The sequence below is a fragment of the Narcine bancroftii genome, chromosome 1 (assembly GCF_036971445.1).
Source record: "Narcine bancroftii isolate sNarBan1 chromosome 1, sNarBan1.hap1, whole genome shotgun sequence".
NCBI classification, from domain to species: Eukaryota; Metazoa; Chordata; class Chondrichthyes; order Torpediniformes; family Narcinidae; genus Narcine; species Narcine bancroftii.
In genome coordinates this window covers 255,420,720-255,443,126 of record NC_091469.1, presented here as the reverse complement: position 1 = coordinate 255,443,126, position 22,407 = coordinate 255,420,720, and the positions used below count along the sequence as shown (strand labels likewise).

The 22,407-nt window shown below is 38.1% G+C and overlaps 1 protein-coding gene across 1 annotated transcript in view; it reads left to right on the top strand.

Annotated features, from left to right (window-relative positions):
- The window catches only part of cat (catalase), a 29,043-nt gene extending 16,033 nt beyond the window's left edge, over positions 1 to 13,010 (top strand). The window contains exons 9-13 of the mRNA XM_069895907.1: positions 1,443 to 1,581; positions 3,166 to 3,296; positions 4,660 to 4,767; positions 9,607 to 9,693; positions 12,113 to 13,010. Coding sequence (XP_069752008.1) covers positions 1,443 to 1,581; positions 3,166 to 3,296; positions 4,660 to 4,767; positions 9,607 to 9,693; positions 12,113 to 12,196 — 549 coding nt within the window. The 3' untranslated portion in view covers positions 12,197 to 13,010. The remainder of the gene's footprint in view (positions 1 to 1,442; positions 1,582 to 3,165; positions 3,297 to 4,659; positions 4,768 to 9,606; positions 9,694 to 12,112) is intronic.
- Positions 13,011 to 22,407: the final 9,397 nt, after the last annotated feature.

Sequence of the window (22,407 nt, the reverse complement as noted above, 5' to 3'; positions counted from 1 at the left end):
TTTCACCAGAGTAGGGTATTTCTTCCTTTTTTCCCCAGAGCCAAAATATGAATACAAAAGTTTGGTATACTTTTAAAACTATTGTTATATGATTTGTAGCTTGCTGGTATTTCTCCACTGACCTGGGTAGTCATCAACTCATTGTTGCATTTTTAACAATTTTAACCATGCATTGGATCTTTCAGATATGAAGTTTTTTCCAGATCAGTTTACCTACAAACTTGGTGTCGATTGGGTAGTATCTGGCAGAGTTCCATTTGCCTTTACCATAAAGTTGGGAGATAGAGCAAGAGTTGACAGGGTTGGGGCGGGGGGGGGGGGGGGGGAAGAAATAAAATTGGTGAAAAGCTAGAAATTTTAAATGGCAAAAAGGATAGATGCAAGATGCAGTGGCTTGTATCTAATCAAATAGAAGGATATCATCTGAAATTGTAAGTTTAGGGCTGTTGTCAACACATGATTGGGATTAAAACCTGGATAATAGAAATTTAAAAACTTAGCTTGCCTGCTAAATTTTTGTGCACAATGGGGGGGGGGGGGGTTGATTTTAAAATAGCACCTCCACACCCTCTCCCATCCAGCACTTCGACCATCACATTTCCCCTTTCATCATGCATGCCCCAGCTGGTCACGCACAGCCTGCAGACCCTGGAACACTGCATTTAACAAAGATAAGTGCCCTTTCTGCCCCCAAATGGAGGACAAATTAACATCTGTCAGACATCTTGCCCCACCCTCCTGGGGTCCAGTGCTGGGACTCCATTCTTGGGGAGTTGATGGTCTAAAAAGTTTGGAGACTGCTGGTGTAGGGGGGGATAATTACTAATGTAGCCTTGGAGTTAAAGCAGTGCAGCAACATGAATACTTTTCTGTACAATTATAATACCAGTCCATTTCTCTGAAATCCTAATTTATCTGAAAATTAAAAAAAAAAAGTACTCATCAAATCCTCATTTATTCAAAACCTTTTTGGAGCTAAAGTGACTGCAGATGTTGGGCTGCTGGTGGCAGATTGCATTTTTTTGCTACTGGGCTTTTTTTTAAAAAAGAAGACCAGTTCTGATAGGCCAGATCCTGACCATTTTGGAGTTGTACTATTTCAAGCCTACATTGAAAATTAGCAGTCAAACGTAGAAGGGAATTAAATTATTCTAATCCAAACTGGTACAAATAATTTGAGATCGTATTCCTTGCATAGTCTCCGCTGCACATTTTGTTGGGCAGAAGGGGCTGAGTTGGAACAAAATAAAAGGAATTTACAGCTGATGTCAATTTTTGTCACCATGAATTAGTCATGCTTAAACACAAAGTTCAAAATTCCTTGTTCCTAGAAAATTCTCCACTTTAAAATGTGGTTTAATTGTAAAATGGGTATAACTTTATTGATTCACTGATTTTAATGGACATTGAGCAACTTTGTGCCTTTTCCCAATCTTGTACAGGGTCGCTTGTTTTCCTACCCTGATACCCATAGGCACCGCCTGGGTGCTAACTATCTTCAGCTGCCTGTGAATTGCCCCTTTAAGTGCCGTGTGGCAAACTATCAGAGAGATGGACCAATGTGCTCAACTGATAACCAGGGTAAGTATTTGAATTGTGCTTCTTGGATCAGTTTTCAAACTGCTTGAACTCTGGTTTTGTCATAAAGGGTGACTGCTAGTGAACTCTACCATTAGGTAATTTTCTTTGTTCCAGAAATAGCATCAGTAGTATTGAGGCATATTTCTATCAAGGAGCAAGAAATCCTTTCAGTTATCAGATTTTGATCTCTAATTGGTAGCCCTGATTGCATACTCTTTGAATTGTTTAATTTTAGTACATGAGCAAAATTCCTGTATGTCCTTAAAGTTGTGTACTCTTACTGGAATACCCATGACAAGGGTGGGGAAGGATAAAAAAAAATTCATATTTGTTGTGCAGTAACACAGGTGCTGGAGAAGCTCACCAGGCCACTCAACATCTATAATTTATATATGTTGCTGGAACTGAGCTCCAGGAATAATGAAACAAGTGTTGGGGAACTGGAAATCCAGATCACTTGGTGTGGGAAGTGGAATTCAATTTGGTTTAAATTTTTCTGTTATTGAAAAGAACTTCACATTCAAGTGATCTGATCTGTAACTGAAGTTTAAAAACCTGTTCCCATAATGAAGCATTGTAGTTTATATTTTCAAACTTCAATGAAATTTAAAAATGCATAAAATCCATGTTATGGATATCTAGTTAAACAAAACAGTCTAATTGCATATTTGCAATATTCAAGTATAAGATTACAGACTATTAATTGATTTCTTTTATCAGGTAGGGTGGTAGAGAGATGCAACCTTTGGTATTTAAACAAGCTGCTTTATTTCGCAAGTGTTTTGGCTGTTTATCCCACATCTCTGAGCAGAGTACAAAACTTGAAGGACATGCATAATTAAATGGCTAGAATAATCTGATGATCATGGTATAAACATCACATGACTCACAGATCAAGTTATTTCAGGACAATCCTGATTTCAATCATTTTAACTTGTTATTTGACAAACTTGCTGTCTTTGTCTGCCAGTTTTAACTTTGTATTGTTGTATAAATTTAGGGAATAAAAGGCTTTCTAACCACAAAGGAGCAACAAAGCTGCTCTGATACTTTCCCTTTGATGCCTGTTTACATTTGCAGCCAAACTCATTGAATTCCTATTTTGACAGAATCCAGATGCTGTTTTTAATTCCCTTGCATTCTCTGTGATCCCAATTCTTGTGCCAAAGTTAAATTGTACTGTTTGATCTAAAAGAAATGAGCCTTGCACACACAATGCTGCATAACACATTTTATTGCTACATTACAAGTACATGCTACATTGCTACAGGTACAACTGAGCATGTTTCTATGTAATGCGCTGTTGTGCACAGCATCAACATTTGGCACTCTTTAATTCTATGTTGGGAGTACCAGTGAACAGATAAAGATAAACCCCTACTCAATGCCCCAACATAAGATATTTGAAAGATATGATGGTTTGGTTCTTTGCCTGCTTAACTTGCAATAATTTAATTGAGTCTTGAAACTGTAAAGGTCTACCTGTATCTGAATTTTTTTTTCTGCTTGTTCATGAACAATATGATGTAATTTTCTTTGCAAAAGAAAATTAAAGTTGTTGGAAAAATTGTATTATGTTTGCAGGTGGAGCTCCAAATTATTATCCCAATAGTTTTAGTGCCCCAGAATGTCAGCCTCGGGCTGTTGAGCACTCTCTGGCTTCAACAAATGATGTGGCTCGGTACAACAGCTCAGATGAGGATAATTTCTCTCAGGTGAGTACAGCAGGTCTTGGGGACTCTTGGCTGAATTTTCCTTCATTCTACCACCAAAATGACACTACATTGTGCTGACAGTTATCTGGTGAAACACTGGGGTGTCTGTTATCAGGAACATGCACACTTGCAACATGAAGTGCTTTTGTAAATGCAAATATGTTTAAGCTAGCATCTCACGAAGAAAAGTTTGGCAAAAAACTCGGCAGCATCTACCTAACCCCATGCTTTCGATTGGTATAGACTAGATTGCAGCACAAACTAGTTGTAGGCTTTGCTTAACATGAGCTGTTCACCTTTCACCAATTAGAGCAAAAGTCAAAAAATCAGGATGCTAGAAATCCAGGCCACCAAGAATCCGGTTCTTGTGTGCGTGCAGAGTATAAACATCACAGTGCACAGAAGTTGTGAAAATGAAAGAATATTGTTTTTTTTGTACAGTATTTTGTATGGGGAAACTCCCACCCTCACCACCCCCTTCCTTCCCCCCTTTTGTTTGGACATCTCATATTCCCCCACACCTTGATGAAAGGCTCAAGCCCGAAATTTTGATGTCTTTACTGTTGCTATATAAAGGCACTGTCTGACCTGCGGAGTTTCTCCAGCATTTGTTTTTTTCCCACTTAACCACAGGGTCAACAGAATCCTGTGCTTTTACTCATCAAAATTTACCTGTTCATTCTCAAATTTGAATTTTAAAAGTACTGCCTGAGAATCCAGACTGACTCAATCCCTGAGCAGTCCAGATTTTAGACTTTTACTGTAATGGCATAATAACAATTACAGCTTAGTAATATGTATAATTGAACTCATCAGTTTTAATCAGCACCTTACGCCCTTTGAAAATGACTTCATTGAAATATCTCATTTGTATTTGAATATTTAAGTGCTTTGTAACCATTTGTGATGTATTGCTGTACAGAAGCGTTTTGTCATTTTAAAAATTTAGTTTCACTATTGTAGTGTATTGTGCTTCTGGCTGCTGAAAATGGAGATTAATTTGCCATTTGGATGACAAAAATCTGGCGCATAATCTTGACTTGCATCTTAAAGGATCATTCTCCCTGTTCGTTGAAGCAAGGATGGCAAATTGATAGCTGAAGTTTTTGCAAATGACTGCCTAAATTCACTGGAAATTAAATGTGTGTTTTTAACACTGTACTTTGGGCCAGGAATTTAGGAATGTGCATCTGTTATTAGGCAAGCTAAGTATAATCTTAGTCTGAAATGTTTGAATTAATATTCATGTCAAACTTGGCAGCATAAACTTTTCAGTACCTTCTGCTGAACTTTTCAATTAAACCATTATATGGGAAATTGTGATCTCTTTTTTAAATTTTTTAAAAATTTCCCTCTGGATTAGGTAACCGAATTCTATGTGAACGTACTAAATGTAGATGAGCGTCGGAGACTCTGCGAGAACATAGCAGGGCATCTCAAGGATGCACAACGTTTCATTCAGAAGAGAATGGTAAGTTGAAAACAATAGTTTTTGTGCCCCAGAATGTCAGCCTCGGGCTGTTGAGCACTCTCTGGGTTCAACAAATGATGTTGCTTGGTACAACAGCTCAGATGAGGATGATTTCTCTCAGGTGAGTACAACAGGTCTTGGGGACTCTTGGCTGAATTTTCCTTCATTCTACCACCAAAATGACACTGACATTGTGCAGAGTTAACTGGTGAAACACTGGGGTCTGTTACCAGGAACATGCACACTTGCAACATGAAGATTTTTTTCTACACTCCTTGTCCTCTTTCAATTTCTCAGCACCCTGCTGTTTACCTCTTGTACACCTCCCTCTTTCTCCTAACCAAATTTCTAATATTCCTTGAAAACCAAGGTTTCCTATGACTTCCAGCCTTTGATCCTCACTGGAACATATCTACTCTGTATTCTCAAAATTTCTTCTTTGAATATTCTCCATTTTTCATTTACATCCTTTCCTGAAAAAAATCATGTCCCACTTGATAGTCCCCAAATCCATTCTTATTCTTTTGAAATTTGCTTTTCTCCAATTCAGAACCTCAACTTTAGGCCCTTTGCTCTTCCCTAAAACTAATAAGAGTTGTGATCACTAGACCCAATTTGTTCTCCAACATTAACCTCAGACACCTGACATCTCGTTCCATAACAGGAGATCCAGTATTACACTGTCTCTAGTCGGTTCCTCTATGTATTGATTAAGAAAACTATCTTGTACACACTTGACAAATTTGCCCATCCACCTCTCTTACTGTATGGGTATCCCAATCAATGTGAGGGAAGTTAAAATCTCCCATGATCACTTATGTTACACATATATGCTATCTCCTTACAAATTTGTTTTTCCTCCACCCCTCAATTCCCCTCCAAACCATCCTGCCATCTCACCTACCTCATGGCAGTAATGTCCTCCTTAACAAGCAGAGCTTTTCCCCCCTGTTCTATCACATTTAAAACATTTGTATTGCTGTACAAATATTTAGTTTCCAGTCCTGTCCCTCCAGTAACCAGGTCTCACTAATTGCCACAACATCATGATTCCAAGTGCCAATCCATGCTCTAAGCTCATCTACCTTGTTCACTATGCTTCTTGCATTAAAGTACATGCATTTCAGAGAATGACCCTCACATATATTTCCTTTTCTACCTTTTACCTTAACTTCCATCCTTCCTTTGTTCTCTTTATCATTTACCCTAGACTCTTTATCATTTACCCTAGACTCTTTATCATTTACCCTAGACTCTTTATCATTTACCCTAGACTCTTTATCATTTACCCTAGACTCTTTATCATTTACCCTAGACTCTTTATCATTTACCCTAGACTCTTTATCATTTACCCTAGACTCTTTATCATTTACCCTAGACTCTTTATCATTTACCCTAGACTCTTTATCATTTACCCTAGACTCTTTATCATTTACCCTAGACTCTTTATCATTTACCCTAGACTCTTTATCATTTACCCTAGACTCTTTATCATTTACCCTAAACTCTGCTCTCCCACAGCTCTAGCAAATCTGCTTGCCAGGATATCGGTCCCTCTCCTGTTCAAGTGGAGTCCGTCCCTTTTGTACAGGTCTGACTTTCCCCAGAAGAGATCCCAATGATCCAAATATCCTGTCCCCTGCCCCCTGCACCACACATTCATCCTCCACATCCTCCTATTACTACCTTCTAGTGCGTGGCACCGGCAGCAATCCAGAGATGACTACCTTCAAGGTCCTGTTTTAACTTCCTGCCTAATTCTATGTATTCCTGTTTCAGGACCTCATCCCCACTTCTAAGTCATTGGTCCCCACATGGACCATGACTTCTGGCTGCTCACCTTCCCCCTGCAGAATTCTGTGAACTCTTATCAGAGACATCCCTGACCTGAGCACCAGGGTATAATCAAGTTATATCAGCAGATAAACTAAGACAAAGATTCTGATTCCAAGAAGGAATCCAAAATGTGCTCTTCCGGTATCAACTTAACTCTGAATTTGCATTTCTGGTTGAACCTACAGAGGAAATGGGAGCTAAATTTTTCACCATTGAAAGAAAGGAGCATCAAGTTTCAGCAATAAATGTTATACTGTACTACCAAAATTGGAAGAAGAGCCTGATAATGAGCTTTTCACAACACAATGTACATATTTGAACAAGTACACCAATGCCATTATCATGTTGACATGGGACAATGTTCTAAATATCAATTTTGCATTTCTTGCCTTCAGTGGCAGGGCCAGTCTTTTTTTTAAATTTTTTTATTTTTCACACCATAAATCACAATAGCCATGATATACACTTTTTCTTTTCCACACATTTACAGTGACTTTTTCTCCCCCCCCCTCCCTCCTCCCAAGCCACCCCCCCACCCCCCCCCTCTCATCCATTTTAGGTATACAATCTAGGTTGCATTAATTCAGTCAGACAATGTTGTCATTCAACAAAAATACACCAGAAATTCTACTGAGTCCATTCTTTTCTTTTCTTCTCCTTCCATCAACTTAGGTAATGTTTGTTCCCGGTAGGTTTTCGCTATTGTATTTAATGTAAGGCTCCCATACTTGTTTGAATATTTCAATATTATTTCTTAAACTATATGTTATTTTTTCTAATGGAATACATTTATTCATTTCTATATACCATTGTTGTATTTTCAAATTATCTTCCAATTTCCAGGTTGACAAAATACATTTTTTTGCTACGGCTAGGGCTATCTTGACAAATCTTTTTTGTGCATCTTCCAAGTCAATTCCAAATTCTTTATTTTTTATGTTACTTAGGAGAAAGATCTCTGGATTCTTTGGTATATTGTTTTCTGTTATTTTATTTAATATCTGATTGAGATCATCCCAAAATTTTTCTACTCTCTCACATGTCCAGATTGCATGAATTGTTGTTCCCCTTTCTTTTTTACATCGAAAACATCCATCAGATACTGTTGGGTCCCATTTATTTAACTTTTGCGGTGTAATGTATAGTCTGTGTAACCAATTATATTGTATCATACGCAGCCTCGTATTTATTGTATTTCTCATCGTTCCAGAACATAATTTCTCCCATGTTTCCTTTTTTATCTTTATATTTAAATCTTGTTCCCATTTTTGTTTAGTTTTACCATTTGTTTCCTCATTCTCCTTTTCTTGCAGTTTGATATACATATTTGTTATAAATCTTTTGATTAACATTGTATCTGTAATCACATATTCAAGGTTACTTCCCTCTGGTAAACTCAAATTGCTTCCTAATTTCTCTTTCAAGTAGGATCTCAGTTGGTAATATGCCAGCGCTGTATCTCCAGTTATATTGTACTTATCTCTCATTTGTTCAAAGGATAAGAATCTACTTCCTGAAAAACAATTTTCTATTCTTTTAATCCCTTTTTCCCATTTTCTAAAGGAAAGGTTGTCCATTGTAAAAGGGAGTAGCTTATTTTGCGTCAATATTAGTTTTGGTATTTGATAATTTATTTTATTTCTTTCTACATGAATCTTCTTCCATATATTGAGGAGATGGTGTAATACTGGAGAAGTTCTATGTTGTACCAATTTTTCGTCCCATTTATATAATATGTGTTCAGGTATCTTTTCCCCTATTTTATCTAATTCTAGTCTCGTCCAGTCTGGTTTTTCCCTTGTTTGATAAAAATCTGATAGGTACCTTAATTGTGCGGCTCTATAATAATTTTTGAAGTTTGGCAATTGTAAGCCTCCTTGTTTATACCATTCTGTTAATTTATCTAGTGCTATCCTCGGTTTCCCCCCTCTCCATAAAAATCTCCTTATTATTTTCTTTAACTCTTTGAAGAATTTTTCTGTCAGTTGTATTGGCAATGCCTGAAATAAGTATAGTATCCTTGGAAAAATGTTCATTTTAATACAGTTTATCCTTCCTATCAGTGTTAGTGGTAGCTCTTTCCAATGCTCTAAATCGTCCTGTAATTTTTTCATTAGTGGATTGTAATTGAGTTTATATAATTGGCCTAGATTTTTGTTTATTTGCACACCTAGGTATCTTATTGCCTGCGTTTGCCATCTGAATGGGGATTCCTCCTTAAATTTTGAGAAATCCGCGTTATTCATAGGCATTGCTTCACTTTTATTTACGTTTATCTTGTATCCCGACACTTCTCCATATTCCTTCAATTTCTTATATAGTTCTTTTATTGATAGTTCTGGTTCTGTTAAGTACACTATCACATCATCCGCAAATAGACTGATTTTATATTCCCTGTCTTTTATTTTTATTCCTTTTATATTATTATCTATTCTTATCAATTCTGCTAGTGGTTCTATAGCTAGCGCAAACAATAATGGTGATAGTGGGCATCCCCGGCAGGGCCAGTCTTGATTACTGAAGAGATGTATTATGGTTATTGTTGTTAAGAATTAAGTCCTAAAATCTAATGACTACTTTCAAATGGATGGTAGTAGATCTATGGAGAGAGAGTTGCAATACTCTTAAATGAGAAAGCTGGAAAAATCAAAAGTTTCAGGTGAAAACTGTTCACTATTAATTTTGAAATTTGGCATTGAATGAATGAAAGGAGAGATTTAATTTTGGATGGTTTTAGAAAAAAAAAATCCAGTTTAATTTATTGTAACTGGTAAAGATGAGAAATTCCACCTGACAGGCTGCCAGCAATACTTTTGATTATATAAAACTTTGGAACTGAAATTGAGGTGTGTTAGGGTAACTTGTTTCACCAAGGATCAGGTTGTCACATTTCTACCAAAACTGTTCAGTCTATTCTCTACAAATTCTTTAGAGACATTCAAAATTTGAGGGCCAATGTAGACCTAATGCTACAGTATTTCTGACTGAAGATGTCTTTTTCAGGTGGATCTGTTAACTAAAGTACATGTTGACTATGGTGCACAAGTCTCTGCATTGCTGGAGAAGAATAATGCTGCATGTCCTCAAAAGGTATATATATTCTAATCCTTAAGTTATTATCACAATTGCTTATTTGGTAATTATCCCAAATTTGGAATTTGAGTCGAGCAGGTAAAATTCTAATTAAAATTCTATGCTAAGTATCCTGGGATTGATGCATTTTGGTTGCAACTTTCAACATGATAAAAATTTGTGTGTATTTAAAAAAGAGAGAGAAGCTGCAGATGACACTAAGATTGGAGGTGTGAACAGCGAGGTTTTCAAAGCTTGCAGAGGGATCTGGACCACATTAGAAAAATAGGCTGAAAAAATGTTAGATGGTATTTAATGCAGACAAGTGAGGTGTTACATTTTGGAAGGACAAACCAAGAAAGGACTACAGTAAATGGTAGGACATTGAGGTGTGCAGTAGAACAGGATCTGGGAATATAGATTCACAATTCCCTGAAAGTGGTGACACAGGTGGCTAGGGTTGTAGAAAGATTTTGGCCTTCAGAAATCAAAGTATTGAGTACAGGTATTAGTGAGGCCAAATTTGGAGCATTAACACTAAGCTAGAAAGAGTGCAGGGATTTACTAATGTTGTCCAAAGAGTTGCAGGTTAGGACTTTATTCCCTGGAGTATAGAAGAATGGGGGGAATTTGATAGTATTTAAAATTGATGGGGACAGACTGTAAATGTACATGGGCTTTTTCCACTGAGGGTGAGATACAAACCGGAGGACATGGGTGAAGAGTGAAAGAGGAAATGTTTATGGGGAAATTCTTACACAGTATGTTTGGAGTGTGGAATGAGCTGCCAACTGAAGTGATTGTGGGCTCAATTGTAACATGTAAGAATTTGGACAGGCACATGGATGGGAGAGGTATGGAGGGAACGAAATGAGTGCAGGTCAGTGGGACAAGGCAATAACATAGTTCAGCACAGACTAGAAGGGCTGTAATGTTCTATTAAAACATAATAAATACAAAATATATGAAATAGTTGCTGCAGTACATGAAAAGTAGTAGTGTTACAATAATGCAGACAGTCCTTTGTGTAATGTCTGAGAAATGTATCATTGGTATTGTTTCTAATGACTGGATTAATCAACCTTTCCTAAGCTATTTCTTCCATGTATCCTGGACATTTGGGGAAATGAGATCAGAAGTGATTTGAAGGATAAGAATGTCAAAAATACTGCATTGAGTAATTGGTTGAGAGTGACTAGTAAATTTTAAAAGTACAGAGAAATAAATAGTTCAACAGTAATGTGGGCAGAATAGATGATTGAACTCTGAATAATTTTGTAAGTAAGTAAATAAGTAAAGTAATGCAAATTATTTTCTGAAAAGGTCTAGTAGAGTTGACATTGCTGCACTGGGGAAGTAACAAGTAGACAATGCAATTATTTGTGCTAGACTCTTAATTGTCCCATGACCCCTTAATTTTTTTTGAATTGCAGAACAAGTAACTTGGTGATATGGCATTGGATCATTCTGTAATTTATTATCTTGCATCCGAGAATGTGTAATGTGCCAAGTTCAATGTGTCACTTAGTTCAAGGCATTATCAAAATTTGCATATAGTCAGGTGGGGTGAAAAGCAGCAATTCTACTGATACAATAGGTGACTAATAATCTAATAATGCAGAAGCTGTTTCTTCCTCTTCAGAATATGTATTACTTTTGTAAACTAGTGTAAACTCCATCCAAGTTGGATCTTGGTTATATATCTGTAAATTGTAGAATTTTTGACTTCATCTTTTTCCAGAAAAAGAACAAGTGATTCTTCTTCTTGGTGATTAGGATAGTTTAAAAATATTTTAATGTTTTAGAAATGTTGCTATTGAACACTAAGTGCAAGGGGAAGAGTAGAGTAGCATTGATTACTGGTAGTTACTGAGCTAGCCAGATTCTTAGGTTGATTATGATGTAGGTTTAAATCTGACCATCCCATTCTCAATGGGGGGGCCATTGAACATTTAAGAGACCCAAGGATTAAATCATAATTTTTTAGTTAATGTCCTGGGTAGGAGAGAAGTACTAAAGAAACCAAAAACTTGACTGCTTCATAGGGAAAGAGCCCATAAACTTTGAGCAGAGTTCTAAATGGGCCATAGCCAAAACAAGGTTGAGTGGCTTGTTTTAAACCGACTTTAAGAATTTAAAAACTAGTATCAAACCACTGGATTCCAGAAAACTAATTTGTCCTTTTCCGTCAGGCAAGCACCTCTTAAAATATCTTTAGCCATAGCATTTGAGAAAAATGAATCTGCTGTATCTCTGGTGACCAGGTGATGGGAATAGACCTTGATTGTTAATTTTAAACCATTCTGGATTCTGCAAGTTGATTTGCAAAATGACAAAAGACTTGTCATTTTGACAATTTCAGTAACTTGAGAAATCTTTTTTACAAATTTGTATGTCAATAAATTAGCCCTACTAAAGGATATTTCTTCTTTTACAGAAGGTCATCAAAACCTATGTTCGTCATTCTGATCGCTCCATGACTTCTGATCATATTGTAGCTTCTGAGAAGTCTAACCTGTGAGAAGTTAAAAGTGTATTTCCACTTTTTTCTGCATACTCTAATACAGATTGTCCAAATTTAAACACTGTTAGATGTGATTATACTGATTACCTCTTGATATCAAAAGATTATTACTAATTTTTCTTGCCTATTTTGTTAGTTTCTGGCTGCTTGCATTTATTGAACAATTCTATTAAGTTCTTTATCCTGCTAAAAAGAACTTATTTTTTTCCTACTGGCATTTCTAAATGTCATCTTTTTCTGGCCCAAAATTAAGTTGTACAGTTCTAAAGATGATGGGTGTCACAGTTGGATGTTATCTAGTAATTGAGATATGTGATGGGTGGTATTTTGTAGCAAGCAGTCAATTCTTGTATCTTCTGAATGCATGCAGTAATTGTTAAATTCTCCTTTCCCTAATGTTTAAGATTTGAAGTACAACCACTATGCATTGACTTTCTGTGCCTTTGTTCTTGCCATGAAATGCTGCAATTAACTGCACATGCAGCACTACTAAGTCATTGTTAAAAATCAACTTGCTACACAAAATTGCAATTATTTAATAATCCAACTTTCAAATATTACCATAAAGTTTAAATTTGTCATGAGTTTAATTTTCAAGCAAGTCGTATGAAAATTCACCCTTTATACAGCATCCATTTATTCACCTTGCAAATTTTTTTTGCAACACCAGCTTAACATTGGCCTTAATTTTTCTTTGGCTGTCACTTCTCATTCATTATTTCAATTTCTTACTTTGTATGTTAAATGTTTCAGACAAAATTGGATTCCTTTTGATTTGTTAAAAGTTCCAATAAAAGTGGTCACTGTTGAATTTGTTTTGTTTGCTGTTTTTTGCCCCTGCTTCCACTCCCTCCACAGAAGCAATGCAAATAGTGTTCTATTTTAACTCATTTTGCCTATTCATTTAAATGTTCCACTCTACGATTTCCAAAATTAAGAGGACCAGCTGAGTGAATGTGAACATGGTTTGATTTTAGGCTATCTAAAAGATCTATTGGGAATGCAGTTTTCGGAGCTGTCTACAATTAGTGTAAAAACACATGAATTTGTTAATGGAAAACATTTCTTTTGAATAAATGAGATTTTGTACACCATAAGACTGGGATACTGGATTATCCTCTTAAACCTTCACCTTTAAAATCAGGGTCATCTGGGTCTAAAATTCATACCTTGATGGCAAAGTCAAAACCATATAACTATATAACTGTTTACGGCGTGGAAACAGGCACTGCCATTTTTCTGCTGGCTCCAGTGCAATCTTGTGCATGGTGTTATCAGCAAAGTCTCTGCTTCCCCTATTGGATCCATGTGCCCAGTCTTACTGCTGTGGGCTCTACAATTTAGTTTATGCAAATTAGTCATTTATTTAAATGACTAGTCAGCTGTGCCAGATTTTGATGAAACCCCTTCTCCATGAAGTTATTTACTGTTGGTAAACATTTGGCAAATCCATTCATTTCAACCAACATCTGTTCAGTGGTTCATGAATAACATGTTTGCACAGAGTTTGAAGGGAAATATTCACAATTCCATGTGAATTTTTTTTTTGCTAGGAAACTAAAGCATGCCAAATGATGTCTGGTTTTACTGAAATGGGGAAGGCAGGGATGGAAAGATTTGTATTTCTTTTCACTCAGGGATGTCAAAATGTACACATTTCAGAAATAATGAAACTAAAATTTGCACAACTTGTAGTAGTAATAGACATTTTTGTAAAAAAACAGGACACCATGTCCTTCAGAAGGATACAAGCTTTTGTGCTGACATACAAAGTTTGATGTGGCCCAAAAATTCTGCCCTCTATGTAGATTTTTTGTGATTCCTTATCTCAAGATGTCATTTAGCACACAAGTTGATGCAGGTTTTCTAGTCCCTGTATGTGTTTTTTGTCCTCCATCTACATGAGTGTAACTTGCAAATGTTGAGAAGTGGAAGGAACCTGTAACCAACCCAGAGGATGCAAAATCCATATCTCACCTTTGTATCAATTAAACCCAGAGCCCTGGCACTATGTTGTTGCAATGCTGCATCCCTTTTCAAAAACTTCAAATAAAATGGACATATAAAAGAAATTCAGTTTTATTAACTTTGAGTCATGGTATTTGCTGAGTTGGAGACCAATTGTCTTGAGGTTGTTCTACAGAACTGTTGGTGCAGTTTGATCCAGTGTCTCATCTGGAAGATTTCTCCAATGACCAGCATATAGAGTTAATTATGCTTGAGACTTGAGCTGGCAAAGGCAAGGTTGCAATCCCATTAAAATGTAAAGGTCAGGCAATCAAAAAAGTCTAAATGAAGTTGCTTTATTTTTAAATGCACCAAATATAATTTTTCATTGAAGAAAATACTTGCGTCTGGATAGAAGGATGTAGTACAAAATACCTACGATAGATGCTACTAAATAAAGGCAAGCACACAAAGATGCTTATTGCAGATATGCACACCTTTTATTTCCCTGCCTGTTAATGAGCTCATTAGTGAACAGCTGCTGGTCCACAGAAGCAGCAGGTTATAAAGTTTGAGCCCTTGGCACCCCGCACCATTAGCCACTCACTGTACTTAGGCGGCCATCACTGCTAGCCTGCGATGTGTGGTAAGTCTGAACTGACTGATGGTTGTGTGCCCACTACATCATTGCCCCAGAACCGTCACCGTAACTTAAGATGTCAGGATGCGCTTGACTTGAAGTCCACGTTGTCTGGTTTGAGGGTACTGAATTGGTGAAGTAGGTCTATGGGCAGGCATAAGTGTCCAAACTGAATAGCTGCAGATGCCCTCCAATGTGTATATACCACTCCATCTCCTAATCACAAAATGGTCCTTCATATGGTTTTAGTAACAGTGCCCCTGGAACCTGTCTACAAATTTAGTGTAATACTGATTGGGGCACTTGCCTAGGTTTGCCAGTTGGTAGAGGATGGTTTGCTGTTAGCAAAACTATTGTGGATTTGTTGCAGGATGTCCATGTCTGAATTGCTTGTGAAGTGAATATATCCTGGAATCATAAGGGCCTTCAGTGAAGATTTAAGTTGTCGATGAAAAAATTCCACCAGGCCATTGGACTACTGTAAATGGCATGCAGTAGTGTGGTGCAAAAATGAGCCAAGGAAGCCCATAACGCCAAAGTGAACTGATCCACAGCCCAGTTATGTGTGTAGGCACTCCAAATCTAGAAATCCACTGGTAATGGAATGGCCTCTGACCAGTGTGAAAAGCAGTCTACTACCGTGAGAATACACCTCATGTAAGGTCCAACCAGATCCACGTGCATATGCTCAAATCTTCTGCATGTTGTCAGGAAAGGCTGCAGGGCTGCCTTGGTGTGTTGAATTTTTGCAGATTGGTAGGATATACACCGTCTCCAAAATAATGGGACCAATGGTCGAGGATAGCCCAGCGATACATCACAAAGGAGTTCTGAACTGCCGCCTTGTGGTGCCACCTGTTGGATTTCGAGACCAGTAATAGCTGTACTATATGTCTGTATATCCAGATCCGCAGATTGTGCCGCAGCCTGTTAATCAATGTTTTCAAATTTTTTTTTTAATTTTTCACATTTAATCATTAACGAAAATACACACAAACATTTCCCTCTTGAATATACAGTGTCATTTTCTCCCCTTTCCCCCCTCCCTCCTGAATATACAGTGTCATTTTCTCCCCTCCAAACCCATTCAATGTTCAACATACAATAAACCCATTAAACAAAGTTGTCACAATGAAAATAAACAAGAAAATTGTGTCATCTACTTTTACACACTGAGTCAGTTCATTTCGTCTTCTCATTCTATCATTTTAGGGGGTGGAGGTCCATGGTAGGCCCTCTCTGTTGTGTTCCATGTACGGTTCCCAAATTTGTTCGAATACTATGACTTTATTTTTTAAAATTATATGCTATTTTTTCCAATGGAATACATTTATTAATTTCTATGTACCATTGCTGTATTCTCAGGCTCTCTTCCATTTTCCAAGTTGACATACATTTTTTTGCTACATCTAAGGCTATCATAATAAATCTTTTTTGCGCTTCATCAACTTTGAGGCCTAATTCTTTACTTATATTACTTAGAAAAAATATCTCTGGATTTTTTGGTATGTTTTTTTGTGATTTTATTTAATATCTGATTTAGATCTTCCCAAAACTTTTTCACTTTCTCATATGCCTGTTCATCAATGTTGACTCCACCTTGAATATGGCACACACTTGATCTAGTGAGCACATCTGCGATCAAATTGTCCTTTCCCGAAAGATGACGTCCGTAGAAAACTCTGAAATGTAGGACAAATGTCGTCGTCGTCGTCTTGCCGACCAAGGATCTGTGAGTTTGCTAAAGGCAAAAATGAGCGGTTTATGGTCTGTGAATATGGTAAAATGTCTCTGGCTAATAGTTCTCGATCAAAGGCGCTGTACTTCATTTCCGCTGGTCTTAGATGATGACTAAAGAAGGCAAGGGGCTGATAATAGACATTGGCGTATTGTTCCAGAACTGCACCCACAGCTGTTTCTGAGGCATCTGTGCTAAGCGTCAAAGCAGCTTCAGGATTTGGATGCGCAAGCATTGCTCCTTTGGCTAATGCCCCTGGCGGACATAAATGCGGCCTCTGCCTTTGCGGTCAGGTAATGTTTTTTTTGGGAACAGAGATGATGTCAAGCAGGGGGTCACAGGATGTCAGCAATCCTGTGAATAAATCTGTGATAAAAATTTATCATTCCCAAAAACTTCTGTAGCCCTTTGACGGTGACGGGTCTGCAGAATGTATGGATGTTGTCTACCTTGCCTGATAACGGAGATATGCCATCTCTGTAATTTTATGTCCTAAGAATTCTATGGTTGACTTGCCAAATTGTCTCTTGTCAAGTTTAATTGTCAGACCAAAGTCTTGAAGCCGTTAGAAAAGGCAGCGCAAATGCAGGCGGTGATCTTGCTCATTTTGACTTGCTACAAGGATGTAGTCCAAGTAAATATACGCAAAGTCTAAATCTCTACCTTGAGCGTCCATAAGCCACTGAAAAGTTTGCGCGGCATTCTTTAAGCCAAATGGCATTCTGAGGAATTCAAAAAGACCAAATGGCATAATAATTGCTGTCTTGGGAATATCATTCTCATGAATCGGTATCTGATGATATCCTTTAACCAAATCAATCTTTGAAAATATGTGGTAATGATGCAGATGGGCAGTGAAATCCTGTATGTGTGGAATTGGGTGTGTCAGGTGTAGTGACATCATTAAGCCTACGGTAGTCGCCGCAGGGTCTCCATCTGCCGGTCTTCTTGGGTACTATATGCAAAGGTGAGGCCCAAGGGCTGTTTGAATGTCGGATGATACCCAATTCTTCCATTGCTTTAAATTCTGTTTTTGCTTGCCGCAATTTATCAGGTGCCAGACGACGAGCCCTGGCATGGACCGGTGGGCCTGATGTGTCGAGGTAATGAGACACACCATGGGCTGTTCTTGAGGCATTGAAGTTAGGGGTTAAAATATGGGGAAATTCGTTGAGTAGAGCAGTATATGTGTCCTTGTGTAATGTATGTACTCAGAGCTGTGAAACTTTCCCCTTGATACACGCCAGTGGATATGTCTGAAAGGTGGTAGTGTGAACTAATTTTCTGAATTTTACATCTACCAATAAGTTGTGGAATGTAAAAAAAATCCGCACCCAAAATGGGTTGAGCGACAGAAGTGAGGACACAATTCCATTGGAACATGGTTCCACCTATTCCGATTGCGACTCGTCTAGTGCCGAAACTTGGAATGGCAGTTCCATTCGCCGCTTGCAGGGTCAACTGGGTTTTTCATGCATCCTTTCAAAATAGGTCAGCGGGAGCAAACTAAGCTCAGCACCTGTGTCGACGAGGAATTTGCACTTACCTGCATAGTCCTAAAGATACAATAGGCCTCGATGTACACCAGCTGCCGAGGCCACTACTGGCAGCCGGCTCTCTCATTTCCCGACTTCTTTTTGTAGTAGGTACATGGCTGGATGCACCTATGGGCACTTTTCACCCAGCGGCGATGGTAAAAACACCACTCTTGATGTACATCAGCATGTTCCTCTTTCTTGGATTAGAGGCTGGTAGGATGTAGGAGATGCTTCTGCTGCACAACCTGGATGTATTCAGGTAGACCCTTGTGTAAGAAGTACAATAGACTCTGTCAGCCACTTGAGCCACATCATGGGGACGACAGAAATCCATGTTACCAATGGGTATGGCAACATGAGCTGAAAGTTTTGATAGAAATAAAGTTTTGAAAAGCAGACAATGGGAATGACCATCTGACAATCCCAGCATCTCATTCATCAGGTCTGATGGATTCTTGTCACCTAGGCTTTCCATCTTCAACAGACACATGGCACGCTCATGCCTAGTAAATTCCAATGTGTCAAGAAGAAACTGGCAGAACCTGGTGTACTGGTCTTCTGCCAGAGGATGAGCAATAAATTCACTTACTTGTGATGCAGTGGCCATGTCCAATGTACTCACGACATGCCAAAATTTTGTCTCTTCCACCATTATAACCCAAAGACGAAACTGGGTTTCAGCTTGAAGAAACCAAATTCAAGGCTGATGTGTCCAGAAAGGAGGCAAATGAAGCTAAACTGTATTAACTGTCATGACGTCACCGGCAGTTGTTGTTGCTGTTGAAACTTCTTCCTTTTCCATAAGGATCCAAATTTGTTGAATCTTAACTTCGGGGTCACCAATTTGTAGCAACTACTATGGTAGATGCTACTAAATAAAGGCAAATACACACAAAGGTAGTCAACTCAGGACTGGTTTATTGCAGACATGCACAGACCTTTTATTCCCTGCCTGTTAATGAGCTCATTAGTGAACAGCTGCTGGTCCTGAGGACCAGCAGGTTAAAGCTATGAGCCATTAGCGCCTTGCCCCTTTAGTAGGGGCTTCATCTGATTGACTCACTGTACTTTGACGCCCAGCACTGCGAGCCCACAATGTGTCAAGTAAGCCTGTGAACTGACAGTGGCGGTTCGCAATACCGCGCTGTGTGCCCGCTACACTGTATAAACAGAGTGCAGTAGTAGGCCCTTCTGGCCCACAAGCCTGTGCTGCTTATAATTGACCTATAACCCTTGGTACATTTTGAACAGGGAGAAGAAACCCACACAGACATAGGGAGAGCATATAGATGTGGAATTCAAACCCTGGTTGCTAGTGTTATAACAGTGTTGTGCTAACTGCTACCCACAAAGTGCTTGTTGCTTTACAAAAAGAGCAAGGGGAAAGAGAGAAAAATCTTACACTTCATTCAATGAATCCAGGTGTCCAGCTGAAGAGGATGGTGAAAAATGCCATGTAGTGGTGGCACATGGTCTGTTTAATGGGATGGGCTAAAATGCTAAGAATCCTATTATGGTTGTGAGGAGAGTTCTGTGGGGGGGGGAGACCATTGTCAAGGAAGTGGTGAGGAATTGTTGAGTGAAGATTAGGATGAGCTCAAACGTAAAACCAGAAGCAATAATTACAAACTGAGGCTAGGGTAGAATCTTTGCAATGAATGGCTGGGGAGAAGTGTATTCAGTAACAATTCAAATTTTTTCCTTGTTCTTTTTGATTAAGCAATGAGGTACTCGCAGCTAAGAGGCACTGTACGTGCAATCCAGGTTCAACAAAACTATTGGATTTTAAATACAAATTGTGATTAAATACTAGTTATAAAGACTATTTCTGTATTCTATTATTTATCAATTTTATAATAATGGGAACCTGTATGTTTTCTCTTTCCCCGCCCCCTTCTTGCACTATCTCACTCAAAACTAGAGTTCCAATTAGATAAAGAAATTTTGTTGAGTAAAAAAGATTATTAGCTCTTGTATAAATAAATCTTATCTTCTATTACTTTCAACATGGCACCTGTATGGAAAATAATTAACATAACCTTGAGGTTTTGCATGTTTTCAAAACAGTTGAAAATCCTGAACTGAATGACCATTTTGTCATGTGGACAGCCATTTTATCACTTTTTTATACCAATGAAAAATCAAATGGAACTGTTAAAAATGCTCCCTATCATCGTCAAAGTGCATAAAAAAACTTAAGACAATGTGGAACATTAAATGCACTCTTACAGGTACAGTGGATAAAGTCAAGGGGAAGAAATGGAGAGGAATTTTGAGGGTATAGAAAGAATTTTCCAGGGAAGCTGATGACACCTGAATTGGTGAAAATATTGAGTAGCATGAATGAATCTCTTATAAATGCACAAGGAAACAGAAAATATAGGCCCATTGAGTCTGCGCAAATGCAATGAGCTAAACTGTTCTTGCATCTAGTTCCAAATTTCAGCATTTTCCCCTTATCCCTTGATACCCTGACTAATTAGAAACCTATCAATCTCCCTTCTTAAACTCCCCCAATGCCACAGCTGTATGTGGCAATGAATTCCACAAATCCACGACCCCCTGGGTCTCATCTACCCTGTCCAGTCCTTTCAGCATTTGAAATGTTTCTATGAGATCCCCTCTCAATCTTTACTCCAATGAATACAGTCCAAGAGCCACTAAACGCTCTTCATATATTAGCCCTTGCATTCCACAAATCATCCTGGTAAATCTTCTCTGGACTCTCTCCAACATCATTACATCCCTTCTAAGATAAAGGGACCAAAACTGCACACAGTTCTCCAGATGAGGTCTCACCAGTGCCCCATGGAGCCTCATCAACACCTCTTTACTCTGATACACTATTCCTCTTGAAATTAATGCCAACATAACATTCACTTTCTTTACCTCCAATCCAACTTGGTGGTTCACCTTTAGATTTTCCTGCACGAGAACCCCCAAAGTCCCTTTGCACTTCTGAATTTTGAATTTTCTCCCCATCCAAATAATAATCTTCCTGTTTATTTTCTTTCCAAAATGCACAACCATATATATCTCAACATTGTATCTCATCTGCTGTTTCTTTGCTCACTCTCCAAGTCTTTCTGAAATCTTTTGGTTTCTTCAACACTTCCTACTTCACCACCTCTCTTGGTGACATTTACAAATTTAGCCACAATCCTATTTAATCCATAATCTAAATCATCAATATACATTGTAAAAATAAGTGACCCCAACACCGACCCCTGTGGAACACCACTAGTAACTGGCAACAAACCAGAACAGGACTCCTTTATTTCCACCCTTTGTTTTCTGCCTTTTAGCCAATGCTCCACCCAATCTAATATCTTTCCTGTAATTCCATGGGCTCTCATCTTATTAAGCAGCCTTTTATATGGCACCTTATCGAAGGCCTTTTGAAAATCAAAACCTCCACAGCCTCTCCCTTGTCCACCCTACCTGAGATTTCCTCAAAAGATTCCAATAGATTGGTCAGGCAGGATTTTCCCTTCATGAAACCCTGCTGGCTTGGACCTATCATGTCATGCACCTCGGTATTTCATAACTTCATCCTTGAGGATCGACTTCAATAACTTTTCAACTACTGACATCAGACTAATAAGCCTATCATTTCCTTTTTTCTGCCTCCCTCCTTTCTTAAACAGCAGAACTACATTTGCGACCTTTAAATCCTCCGGAACCATGACATTTCCAATGCCTCCACAATCTCTAAAGCCACCTTCTTCAGAACCTGTGGGTGCATCTCATCTGGTCTGGGAGACCTGTCTATCTTTAGTCCAATCAGTTTATTAAGCGATATCTCTCTAGTAAACTTGACTGTACTTAATTCTATTCCCCGAGATCTCTGACTATCAGGTAAATTGCTTTTGTTTTCCTCAGTGAAGACAGATGCAAAATTCTTATTTAGTTCCTCTGCCATCTCTGTTACCCATTATAATTTCTCCAGCATCATTTTCAATTGGTCCAATATCTACCCGTGTCTCTCTTTTACTCTTTATACATTTGAAAAAAAACTCTTAGTATACTTTTGTATGTTATTTGCCAACTTCCTTTCATAATTCCTTTTCTTTCCTAATGACTTTCTTTGTCTCTTTCTGTAAGTTTTTTTAAAGTTTCACAGTCCTCTGTTTTCCCATTAATTTTTGCTTCCTTGTGTGCCCTCACTTTTGCTTTTATTTTAGCCTTAACTTCTCTTGCAGCCACATTTGTGCCATTTTTTCATTCATTTTTTTTGGGAATTCTGCACTTTCTTTATTTCTTGTAGAAATATAATTCAATTCTGCTCTGCCGTCCCCCATCCAGCTTACTTTTCCAGTCAACTTGGGCCAGTTCCTCTCTCATC